The sequence below is a fragment of the Alternaria dauci genome, chromosome 1, assembly GCF_042100115.1.
Source record: "Alternaria dauci strain A2016 chromosome 1, whole genome shotgun sequence".
Taxonomy (NCBI): Eukaryota; Fungi; Ascomycota; class Dothideomycetes; order Pleosporales; family Pleosporaceae; genus Alternaria; species Alternaria dauci.
The window spans coordinates 2,334,039-2,348,722 of NC_091272.1; the positions used below are offsets into that span (position 1 = coordinate 2,334,039).

At 53.6% G+C, this 14,684-nt stretch overlaps 6 protein-coding genes across 6 annotated transcripts; 2 read left to right on the top strand and 4 right to left on the bottom strand.

The window, feature by feature from the left end:
- Positions 1-20: 20 nt before the first annotated feature.
- ACET3X_000707 (uncharacterized protein) lies at positions 21-2,036 on the bottom strand (the record flags this gene model as incomplete). Its single annotated transcript, XM_069448033.1, has 2 exons — positions 21-602; positions 660-2,036. 2 exons carry the CDS (start codon positions 2,034-2,036, stop codon positions 21-23), a joined length of 1,959 nt encoding a protein of 652 aa, XP_069310949.1.
- A 527-nt stretch (positions 2,037-2,563) lies between these two features.
- ACET3X_000708 (uncharacterized protein) lies at positions 2,564-3,901 on the top strand (the record flags this gene model as incomplete). Its single annotated transcript, XM_069448034.1, has 1 exon — positions 2,564-3,901. One exon carries the CDS (start codon positions 2,564-2,566, stop codon positions 3,899-3,901), a length of 1,338 nt encoding a protein of 445 aa, XP_069310950.1.
- Positions 3,902-4,302: 401 nt separating this feature from the next.
- On the bottom strand, positions 4,303-6,061 carry ACET3X_000709 (uncharacterized protein; the record flags this gene model as incomplete). Its single annotated transcript, XM_069448035.1, has 3 exons — positions 4,303-4,508; positions 4,575-5,873; positions 5,938-6,061. The coding sequence occupies 3 exons, from the start codon at positions 6,059-6,061 to the stop codon at positions 4,303-4,305; spliced, it is 1,629 nt and encodes a 542-aa protein (XP_069310951.1).
- Positions 6,062-6,872: 811 nt separating this feature from the next.
- On the bottom strand, positions 6,873-7,948 carry ACET3X_000710 (uncharacterized protein; the record flags this gene model as incomplete). The annotated part of the gene is made up of 2 exons (XM_069448036.1): positions 6,873-7,716; positions 7,782-7,948. 2 exons carry the CDS (start codon positions 7,946-7,948, stop codon positions 6,873-6,875), a joined length of 1,011 nt encoding a protein of 336 aa, XP_069310952.1.
- A 633-nt stretch (positions 7,949-8,581) lies between these two features.
- Positions 8,582-10,658, bottom strand: ACET3X_000711 (uncharacterized protein; the record flags this gene model as incomplete). The annotated part of the gene is made up of 4 exons (XM_069448037.1): positions 8,582-9,626; positions 9,676-9,902; positions 9,953-10,413; positions 10,475-10,658. The coding sequence occupies 4 exons, from the start codon at positions 10,656-10,658 to the stop codon at positions 8,582-8,584; spliced, it is 1,917 nt and encodes a 638-aa protein (XP_069310953.1).
- A 1,260-nt stretch (positions 10,659-11,918) lies between these two features.
- On the top strand, positions 11,919-14,258 carry ACET3X_000712 (uncharacterized protein; the record flags this gene model as incomplete). The annotated part of the gene is made up of 1 exon (XM_069448038.1): positions 11,919-14,258. The coding sequence occupies one exon, from the start codon at positions 11,919-11,921 to the stop codon at positions 14,256-14,258; it is 2,340 nt and encodes a 779-aa protein (XP_069310954.1).
- Positions 14,259-14,684: the final 426 nt, after the last annotated feature.

Here is a 14,684-nt window from a genome sequence, read left to right on the forward strand (position 1 = left end):
CTCAAGTCTAACTCCATCTTCTAGAACCCTGCAGCAACGCCTGGTCGTTTCTTCTCGATGCCCAAAACCATGTCCACATACTTTTTGTTGAGACTATCCTTCTTTCTCGCAGCAAGTAGCGATGCGCTCTTCAAGACGTTCTTGATCTGGCGTCCGTTCAACTCGACGCTTGCTAGGTCTTCCAAGTCACCATCCTTCCACCCGTCCAGGCCGCCACCCAAGCTCTTGAGAAAGTTCTGCCAAATGCTCTTTCGCGAGGCGGATGTGAGATTCGGATATGCCAGACTGATGTGAATACGCGACTGGAAGGCAGCATCAATATTGTCTACACGGTTGGTGGTCAAGAACAGTAGGCCTTCGTAGTACTCTAGCACGCGCAGGAAGATGGACACGAGCTTGTTTCGCTCCAAATCGTGCGTGCTGCGAGCTTCGAGAAAGACGTCGCACTCGTCGAGGAGAAGAACAGCGTTCCATTTGGAGATCATCTCGAGGATGTTAGTGAGTTTGGTCTCGACTTCGTCGGGATCAATGCCCAAGTCACCAGCCGACATCATGAACAGTGGAGCGCGCATGTGCTCAGCCACTGACTCTGCGGTAAGAGTCTGAAGATTGTTAGTCTGTAGGTTACATTTGCTGCAATAAAGAACTGGAGAACTTACCTTGCCGACTCCAGGAGGACCACTGAGGAGAGTGATATGTCCACGCCCTTTGCCACTGATAACATCATCAAAGCCTGTTTGATTCATAGCCTGCGACTCTGCAAAAGCGAGAACGAGCTCCTTCTGATCTTCGGGAAGTACAAGCGAGGCAAAGGCATTGTCATTGAAATCGATGTCTTGGACCAAATCGACGTAAAAGAGCAGCCATTTCTTCTTCTTGAGCGAGTAGCCCCTCACCCTAGGCAAGCAGAGTAGATGATGATGTTCGGTGAGTCTCGAGTGTTCTGCTTTGTCCTGGCTTCCAAAGACATACTTCATTTCAGTCGGGTCTTGGGTTTCTGGCGTCTCAGAGGCGCCTTCAGATTCCTTTACGTATTCCTTTGCGGAAAGAGGCTCAATACGGCCAACAGAATGAGGAGAGAAGCGACGGTAACTGTCCGAGTCGACGATGACACGGCCCGAGCACATGTAGGGTGCCTCGTTACCATCTCTGTCCCACGTGACTGCGAAGCCCTCGTAGGACATGTAGTGACTGCCCGCGAGAGCTTCAAACTTCTGACCACGGCTGACGAGCGTTTCCTTGATCTTGGCTTCGTGAGGATGAAAGGACAACGGGAAAGCCGAGAGTCCCAGAATCCGAGCAGTGCCTTGGAACTCCCAAAGTCGGATGGTCTGGCTACTGCGACCGAACGAAGTGCCGTTCCAATCGATGGCTTCAACGTTGAGCTGGTAAATCTTGCCGCACTGCGTATTACTATAGGACCCGGATTTCAACCTATAGACTCCATGGGCTCCGTTGTGGGACTTTGCGTAGATGAGAGCACCAGGCTGATACATGGTCCAGATGTGATCAAACGTTATGATACCATGGCTGACATGGTCTTCAAGTGTCTTGATGACATCCTCAAGCTCGGCGCAAAGTACAGTGTATAGTATCTCGACGTGTTTGGCAGTGGTAACATCGAGATCTTCCCTGCTTCTGTACTTGAGTAGGTGAGCCCATCGATGTACGAAAGGAGTAAATGGAGCCTCAAACTCCAGTCGCTTCAGTCCACAGTGTATACCAGGGTAGTTTTTGAGGATTTCAGCAAGGGCATTCTTTAGCCATGGTGACTGGATAATGATCGAGTGCATATCGTACTTCTTGCGAGAGTCGTTCGCCTTCTGGAGCCGGGTGATGAGGGCATGCTGGGCAGTCTCCTCGTTCTCAGCAGGGTCCTCAACGTCCTCTGGTTCTTTCTCAGTCCAGCTCCACTTGTTGTTCTTGTCCTGCGGGCCTTGGTAGAGGTTCTTGAAGGATGCCAAGGAGCCTTCTGGGGCAAATGCAGCAGTGCCATTTGTGTTGTCGGCACCATTTGCGGCATCCTTGACTGGCATGATGATAGGCGTATCAATGTAGACAGGGTGAAGAACCAAGTGGAAGCAATGAGCAATAAGAGTTATGCAATGGTAGATTCACCTTCTGTGCTCAAGTAAATATACTGAAAGACTATGTCAAATCTGCTTTCAGGCAACAGCCGTACCCCCACGAGTCCTCAGTCTCACCCACTTTGAATGTTGCACTACATGAGTCCAGACAATCAACACAAGCTCGGTTGGGCAATACCTTGGAGAAGCGACAGATCTGAGTGGCCATGGCAGTCAAAATTGTGGGAGCTGTGACACAAGACGCAAAAGGGATGTCTCGAAGTAGCGGTGCCTAGATGTGGCGAGGCTGGTACTGGTTGACATGGTTGACTCATACCGTCGTGCAGCCATGTAGCTCCATTGCAGGAAGGAGAAGAGATGCATGGAGCGGAGAAGATGCGGAGGTCCAACCAGCGCTAAGACGATGATCCCTGTCGCGACTTTGGAGGCAGCCCCCCAAGCATTGCGCATCGTCATGGTTGGAACAAGCTCGCACCATGTCCAAAGACGATGAGCCTTCGTACATTGACTACGAAGCCTTTCTCGATCCAGACTTTTCGGCGACGTCATTTGCGAACACTCTCGTCCTCTCGACCAACAATGCCTCGGACACGCCGCTAGATCTGTCCACACCACTGTCGCGCGTCCTCTTCGACGTGCAGGAAGTCGACACGCACATTGACACCCTGACTACCAAATCGGCACTACCCCTACTAGAGCATACACGAGACCATGCCGAATCGAGCCGACACATCCTGCACGAGGTGGAGGGGCAGGTCGCCAGTTTGACCGAGTCGTACAAGACACTGGAGAAGGAGGTCATTGAGCGCTACGAGGTCGCTGAGCAGGTGCGACTCACAGCCGAAAGACTCTGTGAGACGGTAAAGCTGGGACGAGCAGTCGCGCGATGTCTCATGTTGGCAAGGCAGCTCGAGGTGCGCATGGCCGAACTGGGCGGTGTTGGCAGCGCAAAGCGCGAGGACCATAGAGCCATGGTGCGCTCGGCAGACACGATACTCTCGCTGCGCCAATTGCTGGCAGCTTCCAAGCCGGGCGAAGAGGGAGAAGGCCTCGACAGGGTCAACGTGGTGAACACGCTCAAGAACGAGCTCATCGGCCCAGGCGAGCGCAGCATCTCATCGCGCGCTCAGCAGATAGTCAAGGAGTTTTCCATGTCCTCGCTACTATCTGCATCAGGCCAGACTGCTGCGTCCACCTTTGCGCAGACCGAAGACACAAAGTCGCGAACGACGTCGGCACTGCTCACTCTCTACCTCCTGTCGCCGCTTCCGACCAAAACAACGACCACCGAGACGACACTTGAACCGACACTCATGCTCAATCCGCTACAAGAATATCTCCAGACGCAGCTGAAATCCTCACTCGCATCACTGGCGCGAGCCCTGGGCCAGCTACCCACGCTGGACCGCACGCTCCTCGAGATATCCGCGCGCTGTCAAAACATTGTAGCCCTACAATCCCTCCTCGAAGGCATCAAGCCACCCGTGCATCCGCTCCTCGGCTCCCCGCATACACCGACTTTTACCAATTTCCTGCAACCTCTTCTCCAAGCCCTTGATACTTCTTCGCTACCTAGCTACTTCTGGAGGACCCTCGCCTCCAACATGTCACCAAGAGTTCAGGAGCTCATGAACAAAGGCGGTGTGTCGGCGAGGACGCTGAGGACTAACAAAAACGCAGTTGGCGATTCCGTGCGGGAATGTGTGAGTCGTGGCAGTCAGTTGCTTGGAGCGTTGTCCAACAAGGGTGTAGCTGTGACTTGGGAGAGAGAGGCTGCCGTCATGGTTAGGAGTATCACAGGACAGATTAAATGAGCACATGTTATGATATACCTAGAGTTTTAACCAGTGACGATGCTCTCAAACAATGGGCAAATTATTGGCTATAGAGCAGGACTTCACCACTTGTCAAATCCGCTGCCTTTCTTCAATGGGTGTACATCAACAAGGTCACGCATATTGAATCATCACAACGTCCATCACCAAGAAAATTCAAGAGTCGTGATGCAGTATGAAACCGGAACTCCATTAGCTTTTTGCTACCTATGTCCCCCAAAAGAGAGAAAACAATAAAACCATGTCATTGGCCCACATGTAATCATAACAATTTTGTACCCATGTACCTCAGCATGTATGAAAAGTGATCAAATGCTGAAAGGGGTAATGGTACACACGAAAGCGTCAACACAAGCAAACGAACGCAACAATCGAGCCATCTACAACTCGTCCTTGACGCTCGAGGCCGAGGCTGAAGCCTCGGAGGCAGCCGACTTGACAGACTTGGTCGCCTCGGAAGCGGCGGAAGAGGCAGAGTCGGAAGCGACAGAGGCACCAGACTTGACCGTCTCGGTTCCTTCTGATGCAGCGGAGGCAGCAGAGTCTGTGGCGGAAGAGGCACTAGCCTTGGCGGATTCGGTAGCATCTGCGGCGGACTTAGCAGCAACCTCGGAGGCGGCCTTGGCCTGTTCAGCGAGCTTCTCGGTCGTACCTTCAACATCCTCGCTAACGGTGACTGCAACCTTGTGCGAGCCGTTCTCTTGGATGAACTGGGCGAGGTCCGCAACCGTGCGGGAACCAGAGTAGTCGATTGGCGAATCCTTCTTGCCAGCGGGGAAGAGCTTGATGGTAGGGAAACCCTGGATCTCATCGGGAACGTCGTTGAGTGTGGCGTCAACCTTGGCGACGGTCACCAGCTTGGACAGATCATCGGAGGCGTAGAGCTGGCCGAGCTCCTCGTACTTGGGAGCAAGAGCCTTGCAGTGACCGCACCAAGGAGCGTAGAACTCGACGAGAACATCCTTGTCGTTGTCAATGACGATGTCGTTGTAGGTGTGGGCAACGATAACAGTGACGGGACCGTCGTTGGACTCGGGAATGGGCTCAGACTTGATGCTGGGCTCAACCTTGCCAGCGAGGAAGTCGTCGACGAACTTGCCAATCTCCTTCTCGGTGATCTTGGCCTCCTGGTCGTAGGGGAACTTCTCGTTCTTCTCGGTGCGCTGGATAGCGAAAGCGGGCCAGGTGCCGACCTTGAGGTTGAGGTTGCCAGCGTGCTGGCCGAAGGACTTGGCGTCAATGGTGGCGAAGTTGATCTCGCCCTTGTGCTTGAGAGCGAGGGGCTTCAGCTCCTTGGCGAACTCCTCACGCTCCTCGGGAGTCTCGGCGAAGATGTATGCGAGAGGAATGCCAGCAGCCATGTATCCGGCGTAGGTCTCGGGGCCGACCTCGCCAATGAGGGGGGTGGAGGCGACCTTGGCAAATTCGCGGATAGCGTCCGCATCGAAAGTCTTTGTGAAGACGTCCTTGCCATCGTCGAAGGACTTGTAGAGGACGAGACCGGGCTGCTTGACACCCTCGGCCTTGGCCAGAGCAGCGTCGTTGGTGGCGCCGAAGAGGAAGTTGTCACGGAGGCCGTTGGCGACCGAGGTGAAGGTCTCGTTGGAGGCCCGGTCGTCGGCGGCGAAGTAGGCGACGAGGACGACCTTGTCGGCGGTCTTGAACTCCTCGAGCGTGTCCTTTGTGACTTCGGAGACGGCGGGGAGAGCCTGCTTGGTCATGTAAGAGATCAAGCTGTCGGCCTTGCGCTGTCCACTGTAGGGCGAGATGTTCTCGAGGCCGCGGAAGACCTTGAGGGTGGGGTAGCCCTCAACGCCGTACTCCTGGCACAGATCCGCCTCCTCTGTGCAGTCGACCTTGACGAGGGCAATGTCCTTCTCCTTGAGTGTGGTGGCCGCCGTCTCGTACTCGGGCGCAAGCGCCTTGCAGTGGCCGCACCATGGCGCGAAGACTTGGATATTGTTAGTTCGGGGGAAAACTTGCTTGGGAATTTGCCAAATGCAGCGACTACTTACACTCTGCGAGGACGAGGTCGTTCTCCTCGATGAAGCTCTTGAAGTTGTCCGTCTTGAGTTGCTTGACGTCAGAGGCAGCAGCAACAGCCGCAAAGAAAGCAGCGCAGACAGTAGAGTACTTCATTTTGCTGTCGTGGGATGTGGGTTGCAATGTGTAGAGGAAGAAGTGAGTGGATGGTCCTCTGCACGGCTTATGGGGTAGAAGTAGGGGAGAGCGGTGAGGTGGGCTTTTATTCCAAGTGGAGTGCCGTGGCGGCTTTGGAACTGGCAATGTGTTAACTTCACACTCCACCCGTAGTTGGTGCACGGATGCTCCAGCCCTAACGCTAGCACGGTCCCTGCACCGCATTCACTATACTGAGACCACGTTACGCTTACCCGCCGCATAGCTCGTACCCACCTTTTACTTAGCAATCCGCCGCACCGCCTCTCTATCTCGCCCATCTTGCCCTGCCTGTTCCTTGTATCTCGCCCGCTTCTGGTTTAGCTGCTTGTCCCCGCCGATCCCAGATGCATATTATTAATCTATGCGCCCTCTTCGGTTGCCACATCCGCATGGAGCGACTGTCAGCGACCAAGGACAGGTGTTCAGTTACCTGGGTGTCGCTCGTATATCTGTCTCTAATCGGGCCTCGACTAGAGTGCTAGATATGGTACATGCAGAACATCAAACCTTCGATTCCAAACTTTGCAAAGCCTCTTAAATGCGTTTCTGGGGCATTCACAAACATCTGTAGTGAAACCCCAAAACCTGTCAAAAAGAAATGTGCTATCGCAACATCTAGCTGCCGAACACTTCCGCCTCTGTATCGAAACCCCCTCGTTGCGATCACTGAACGCGAGACCCATGGTCACTGTAACCAAGGCCAATCCGAACGCGCTCAACAGAAAGCATCTGATCTCAATCACGTAAGATTCAATCAATGAACTCAAATTCACGCTACAGTCGTAATCGTCTGGCTCGCATTGTTCGCTTCCCCAGCTTCCGCTCTTTCTTGCAACCTGCGCAACCGCTCTTGTTCCATTCTTTTCATCTCCTCCTGGATTCTTACACGCTCAGGAATCACTTGTTGCCTCTTCCCAGTAATCTGGAAATTTTCAATCCTGTCCTTGCCAAGCGCTTTCATTGTCTTGCGCTCCACCGCGCTGTAATTCCCATCCGCACGATCGAATACAAACGGCTCTTTGACCGACACCGGCGGGTTGGTGATGACACGTACCTTTCGAAGCTGATTGTTGGAAGCAGAGTGCAGCATCAGCGGATGCAGAAGGTAGACATCACCGACCACACCAGTAGCTTCAACGAAAGCTTCATCTGGCATACTAGCAGCCAGATCGTTGAACCATTTCAGCCCTTGCTCTTGCACAAACTCTGGATTCTGCGCCCGTGGCGTCATCCGCGGACTGACTCCCTCGGGGTTCTCGTACAGATGCTTCGCCACGGTTGGAATGGCTCCTGGGCAGATATATGTCCCACCGCCGCCTGCAACAATATCTGTCCATAATGGGATGACTAGCAGCGCTTGCTCGGGCGAATCGAGGTAATGCACAAAGAAGTCGCCGTCGACATGCCATCCAGGAAGATCTTGTGGCCGAACAACCTTGTTGTGGCCTTCGTTCGTCCCAAGGTTTACGATAAAACCGTCTTTCCACGTCGATGCATTGGAGTCGACGCGATCACTGCCGCCAACCAGATTGCAGATTCCTGCCCAGGCTTTGGGTGCGAACTCTTCCACTGAGAATTCATTAAAGAAGGGCATGTTTGTTCGCTCGGTGTGCCTGTACGCGTCATGTCAGTGATGTCGCCACAAACGTACCACATAGGGTAGTGTAAAAGGTCGTACCATGTTGACATGTCATTGGGATCCATTCCCAATCTGGTCCAAAGCGTTTCTTGTAGTCCCTCTGCTTGCTCTCTCGTGAAGCAGTTGCTCAGTTTCAGCCACCCATTTTCTAGGAAGAAGTCGATTTGTTCCTGCGAGAGCTTGTACTGTTCCTCTGCGTTCGCCATCGTGTCGTACAGTATCAACCACAAGTTCCGCGTATCTTACAGCGATTTAGGTCTCCCTTTTCTTATAGAATGAAGGTAAGGAATCAGAAATCAAAGATCAGAATAGACGTTCAAGACCGCCGCAGGATTTAAACTTTATGTAGTGCGATGAAAGTAGGAGAACGGAGTTATATGCATGGCGATGAATGCCCTATCGCCGTTTTACATTCGACGTCCAACGCCACCGACGGTAGGCGCATCGCTGTTAACGGCATTATTGCGATTTTATCCGGTGGACGATTAGCCATGTGCCTGTCGGAGACGCTACACGTCCCGTCCACACACATGGAGGATGTGCGGGGTGAGCTGTTTGGGGAAGCCGGCGGGGCATGCGATGCTGATGCTGTTCCGCGGACACGATCAACCAAAATTATTGGCTGTTGAGGTCGCGACGCGACCTCGACAGTGGAACGCGGATTGCACTACGGCTGGACGGATATTTACCATCAACTTTGAGTGAATAATACATGGAATTTGTGGATTCATGATCGTTGGTTTGCACATTACGTTTTACATACGATGGTTACTTCTCCACCAGCAGCGTCCTCCCTCATTCGTCATTACCGCATCACACTCGTTTGAGCCATTACTAACCTAGTTTCCAGACCACCATATATAGTTATTCGTCTCCTCAGGTGTATCAAAGATAAGCTCACTGCTCGAGTTCACTGGCCTGTCGGGGAAAGCGTTGGTCTCAATGTTCCAGAACTTCACGTCAGAAGCCTTGACGGAAGAGTTGGCACCAGTCCAGATGCTAAAGCCTGTACTATCGGTACGAGCTGGGTAGATGCGAGTTGTAAGCCAGAAGCGGTCGTTTACAAGAACCTCGACAAGCGATCCATCAACGAAAATATCCATGTGCAGTGACTCGGTTGTACCGTTGGAGAATGTATAAGGATAGAAGTATCCGAGCATGGTGTAGTTGGCGAACTGCTCAATAGAGGACGATTGCGAGCGGTCAACGTTGATGGTGTTGTTCTCGGGGCTGTACCAGACGATTGTCTGCTCCTCGTGTCCGGGCGATTGAGCGATCACAACACCAGCAGGTCCAGTGAAGTCGGACAGCGTAACTTGGAGATGCATATGGCTGGTACCATTGCCAGAAATGTCACCAGAAACGCAAGCGGTCTTAGCAGTCTGAATGGTGTGTGGCTCTGCTCCACCATGGAGCCCCTCGACAACATCAGGTAGAGGGCGAGCTCCCAGGGTGTATCCAGTGAAAGTGCCGTCACTGTGCTCCACCACGCGAGTGTTTCCCTTGGTGGTCAGGCCGGCATCGGTGTTGACCAGATCTTTGGTCTTGATGACATACATCTCCCGTGGTATAGCCATGGCGCCTTGGAAACCTTGCTGGTTGATGGCGAAGTTGTTGTTCTCTTCGTTTGCCCAGCCCCACTGGACACGACGGTCATTCTTTGAGTCCCAGAAACTGGTCACTGCGTAGAGTAGGCCGGAGTCGATGGCGCCACCGGACAGAGGGGTGAACTCGACTGAGCCATTCTCTCTCCTGGTGACCTGCCCTTCGTTCCACAAACCCCACTGCGCACGGGGGTGCCAGGTAAGGTTGCCTCCCTCTGTGCCCATCAGGACGTAGTAATGGACGTCATCATCTTCATCCTTTAGAGAGAAAAAGTTTGATCTGCAAAAGTCAGTCCTTGGACCATAAGTGTAGATGGTTTCACACTCACACTTCGAAGTTGAAGCCGTAGGTTCCAGTCTCGAGCAGAGAACCGAGAGTCCCGTTCCTTTCGGGCTCCCACAAGGCACCAAGGAAGGTCCAGTCGGTCAAGTTGGTGGCAGGGGCACTGTAGAAGGGAATGCGGCCACCTCCACCCTCTCCCTTGATACCGGAGCCGAGAACCATGTACCAGTGGGGCTCCTCTTGTCCCAAGAGAGCATCCATCTCTGGCCAAGGCTTGTACAAGTCAGTGGTTGACTCAGAAAGAGTTTAAACAGATATCATACCTCGACAAAGGGATCGCGCCATCCCGTAATGTTCCAGCCCTCCGGCGGCTCAGTCATGATAGGGTTGCCGGCAAACTGCTCCCACGTCTTACCGCCATCGTTGGAAATGACGATGCTCTGGCTCTCGGTTCCTGGGATATATGGCAGAGCCCAGTTTGTGGGAAGGTATTGAACTGAGGTGTAGAAGTTGATGAGAGTACCATCTTGCTCGCCCTTGAGGTTGTAGGGTTGTCCCGATCCCGAAAAGATACCGAGACCATAGTAACTGGTGTTACGAGAGTCGGGGTTGGGTCCAGTACCAACAGACTGTGCCTGATCGTCTTCCCAACCTCCGACATCCGTCCAAGTGATCATGTCTTTGGACGTCGCATGACCCCAAGAGATATTACCCCAATTGACATGGTTAGGATGCCACTGGTAATGGAGATGATACGTCTCTGTGGTAGGATCGTACATCATACCTAAGGATTGGTGTACGAAGTCAGTATCTATCTCACACATAATTTGAACACAGAGACGCACCACATGGATCATTCAGCCATCCTGCTGGCGCAGAGAAGTGGTAAGTCGGGCGCCATCTCGTGAAGAGAGAATTGTTGCCCATGCCCTCAATGATATCGGCAGTCAGTACTGCGGGCAACTCCTGTGCGCCAACAGCGGAGAGGCCTCCGAGCGCCACGCTCAAGAGAGGGAGAGATCGGATCATCTTGTTCGAGGATGGTTGTTGTCGATGCTACACATGGTCAGCTATGTCATAGGTCGAAACGGAAGCGTTTTCATAGCCTGAGGAGCCTCCAGTCTGAATCAAGACAGACGGACAGCTATACACAGACCAGAAGTACTTCAAGCGTAGGAAAGGCTTACCTGAACGATGGGTTCGCTGATCGATACTCAAACCAAACAGCAGGCATGCGAGGTTTATGTACTTTTCCGCAGTAAACAAGCAGGGTCCACCAAGATCGTCTGTGATCATGATGTTCACATCCAAGAGCTTGCGCCCCAGGCCTATGGTCTGGGCTGGCGCAATCCCGAAGCTGGTTTGCAGTAGCCTGTCGATGATCCCCGCAAATTCGGCACAAACTCCCCATGGTTCCCCACAATCGGTACTGAAAAGAAGATGGTGTCGTTCTCGAACATGCATAGAAAGGCTGGTATACGCCACGCAGTCATCTCTTGTGCCGTTGCTAAACTGTTATGGAAAGGCAGCGGACCTTGAAGCCCGGAAATTCCTCCGATGAGTCTCGTAATGGCTGCGCCTGGTCCAAGTTTGGAGAAGACTTTTCCTGTGTACATGACATGGCTTGGCTGGCAATTACCGACAACGGTCCTTAGTAGTAGTAGTAGTGGGTTGTGGTTTTACCGAGTATCCTCCCGAGATCCAACCTTGGGAGTCTTGCTGCGGGGATAACCAAGAGCTCTGCTGCGTAGAGTTCGGATCGCATCGGACTACTGCGGAATAGCGTCAAGGTGTGTAGCCCTTACGCAGGAACGCCCAAGCAACGCCGTGAAGCATTCCATGGGATGGTGTGCATGAGATGGAGTACCATGGACACAGGATTGCTTGCGCACTGTTGCTCGCCAGAATCCGGGGTGTTGGTGCACGCTGCAGCACGTCGGGGAAGGGAAAAGTCGAACGCTTGCTCGCATAGCTGCCTACATAGGGTGTTCGATTCTTCCCTTCCCCCGAGTGACAGCATGGCCAGAGGGCAGGATTGCGGGTGAAAGTGCAACATGGCGTTCCCATCGTCGTCTGGGGGAAACGCTGGTGCACGCGATGGGGGTTGCACTTCAATCGCGTGCACCTGTGCCTCTCTGTGCTTGGCGGGCGAACGTCATTGCCGTGGCGGGCCACGTTTCCTAAACCCCCCAACGCGAACGCCGCAACGCGACTTGCAAGTCGTTGTTTACACTCGCCGATGGGGACACGCAACCTTCTCTAGTTGTCTTGCAGCTTCACTACAGCATCATGGGTCGACTCAAACTCTACGTCGCAGGCTCGGCCGTCGTGGCTAACCTTGTGCTGATGCGCGCATACTATGAACGCCCCAACTTCTACTCGGCCGCCGTCTACATCTCCCAGAGCACCGGCTCTCTCATGTTCCTGGTCAATCTCATGCTCATCGTCGCTGCGAGCTTTGGCTATGGGCTCCAACGACTCTTCTACGGCCCTCTGCGCCCTATCGAGACGGAGCAACTATACGACAAGGCCTGGTTTGCTGTGAGCGAGACACTGCTGGCAATGACCATCTTCAGAGACGATCTTGGCATGTGGTTCTTCGCCATGTTCCTCTGCTTGCTCGCAGGCAAGGTCTGGCAGTGGATCGGGGAAGGGCGGGTGGAGTTTCTCGAGCAACAGCCGCCCGCGAATCCAAAGCTCTTCCACACGCGCCTCATGAGTTCCTTGCTGCTTTCGGTTGCCTTTGACATATTCATGATGCAATACTGCATCGATTCCATTCTTTCCGAGGCGCGGCCTGGTGTCATGGTCATGTTCGGCTTTGAATACGTCCTCCTAGCAACCGCATCCATTTCGACTCTGCTACGATACTCGCTCTCACTCGTCGAAATATTCATCACACAGCGCCAAGAGAAGGCACGAGAGGAGGCTCGCCGAATCGCGAGAGAAGAGGCACGTCAACATGCTACAGCAGCTGGAGCTGAAGCGCCCGTCGAGGTGGAGGATGATGAAGATGAAGGCGACGTGCCCGGGTGGGAAGAAAAGGGTCGCTGGGTGTTTTACCTGGACCTCGCGACCGACTTCGTCAAGACTTTTGTCTACCTCGGCTTCTTCGTCATTCTCATGACATTCTACGGCATACCCATCCACATTATGCGCGACCTGTTCATGACGATACGGTCTCTCCTCAAGCGAATCAACGACTTCATCCAGTACCGGAATGCGACCCGCGACATGAACACACGCTATCCAGACGCAACAGCAGAAGAACTGGACCGAGAGAACACATGCATCGTTTGTCGCGAGGAGATGCGGCCATGGACACAACCAGGTGCGGATGGTGCGCGGCCTGGCCGCAGGATGGATGAGCGACAACGGCCGAAAAAGCTCCCCTGTGGACACATCTTGCATTTTAGCTGTCTTCGCAGTTGGTTGGAAAGACAACAAGTGTGTCCCACGTGCCGAAGACCAGTACTCGCATCGGCGACGACACAGAGCACACAGCGCAACAACCAAGCCAACCCTGGAGAGCAAAACCAGCAGAACCGAGAAGCGCTACGAGCAATGTTTGGAGGAAATGCACAGCAAGGTGCTGTTGGAGGGCAACAAGGCCAGGGCCAACAGGCAGCACCGCAGGGTGCACAGGCAAACCCCCCAGCCGGCAACATGCGCGTTTTCAACTTCGGGCCCTTTAGGGTCGCTCTCGGGAATATCCGGGTACCACCTGGCCAACAGGATAACGTTGCTGTGCAGAATGCGATTCAGCGACTGCGTCAACAGGCCGCTGCGAACAACATGGCGCAAAATCAAGACCAGCAAAACCAAGTACAGGGCCAGGTAGCGGCCACACAAGGCGTTACTCCAAGCTTTCCTACTGGACCCATGTCCGGGGCTGTCGCGCTTCACCCGTCAGATATTCAGTCGGACATACTGCGCATCCAACAGAATATTATCGAATCGATGCGAACTCTGAACGTCCAACATGAGCAGCTCGAGGTCCTCCACAGACTTCTTGCTGAGCTCAACCGACTTCAGCAGGCTTCTGGTGTAACAGCTGCAACAGGGCAAGAGCTACCACCCATTGCCCCGTTGAATGCATCTAGTATGAACTCGTTTACTCCACAAGCCTATTTCTCTAGAGGTTCCGTCTTGCGTCAGGGTGATCCTGGTGTACCCGAAGGGCTAACGCTACCGGAAGGGTGGACATTGAGGCCGATGGCACTAGCGCCGCGGACTGGCCAAGAAAGCGTGACACGTCCGTCCTCGCAACCTGGACATCTGGCGCAAGAGGGCAGCTCAACACAATCCCAATCGCAACCACAACCATCGCAGCCAGTAGCAGAATCTGAAGCAGGCCCTTCAACATCTGCCACTGTGACTCCGCAGAGCCAGCCAACTACGTCGGCGCCAAACGCGACTGCTTCTGAGCAGTCCTCGGCTTCGTCCCCAAAGCCTGCTGAGCCCAGTAGTCTAGAGAGTAGTCTTGACTCTAGCTGGAGTTTTGGCAACGTAGGAGAGAGGACTGAGACTGAGGGTTCAAGCTCCGCGGTCGCTGACAATAGCTCGGACAGCCAGAGTGCGAAGAGGCGGACGGTCACCATAGAAGATGCCGAAGACAGCGAGCAGTAGATAGACGATGGATGGAGGCATTGTTATGGTTCTGTACAGCATAGCGAGGCGTTTGGGTTTGTTTGATTATTCTTTGACCGACAGGGAGTCGCAGTTGTCCAATGAAGCACGACAGGCAATCCCTGTGAATGACACATACTCACCGGTCGTTGCTCCACCGCGATTTTGCGACACATGTTTGATCATTTCGCCGACAAGGAGCGAAAGAATGAAGCATGCCCTCCTGTCCATTCATCCTGTATGTACCCCGCACGCCTACTGCCTCGAGGTCGCAGTGCTCCCATGCCACGAGGCGACACTGGACGAATGTTTCATGCACAGTTGTATGCACATGTAAATGCACGCTCTCGAGTCCTCGACGCACCAGACCCACAAAGCTTATCGATGGCAGTCTAGCCTGCCCCATCCCGTTGTCGCTTGTCGCTA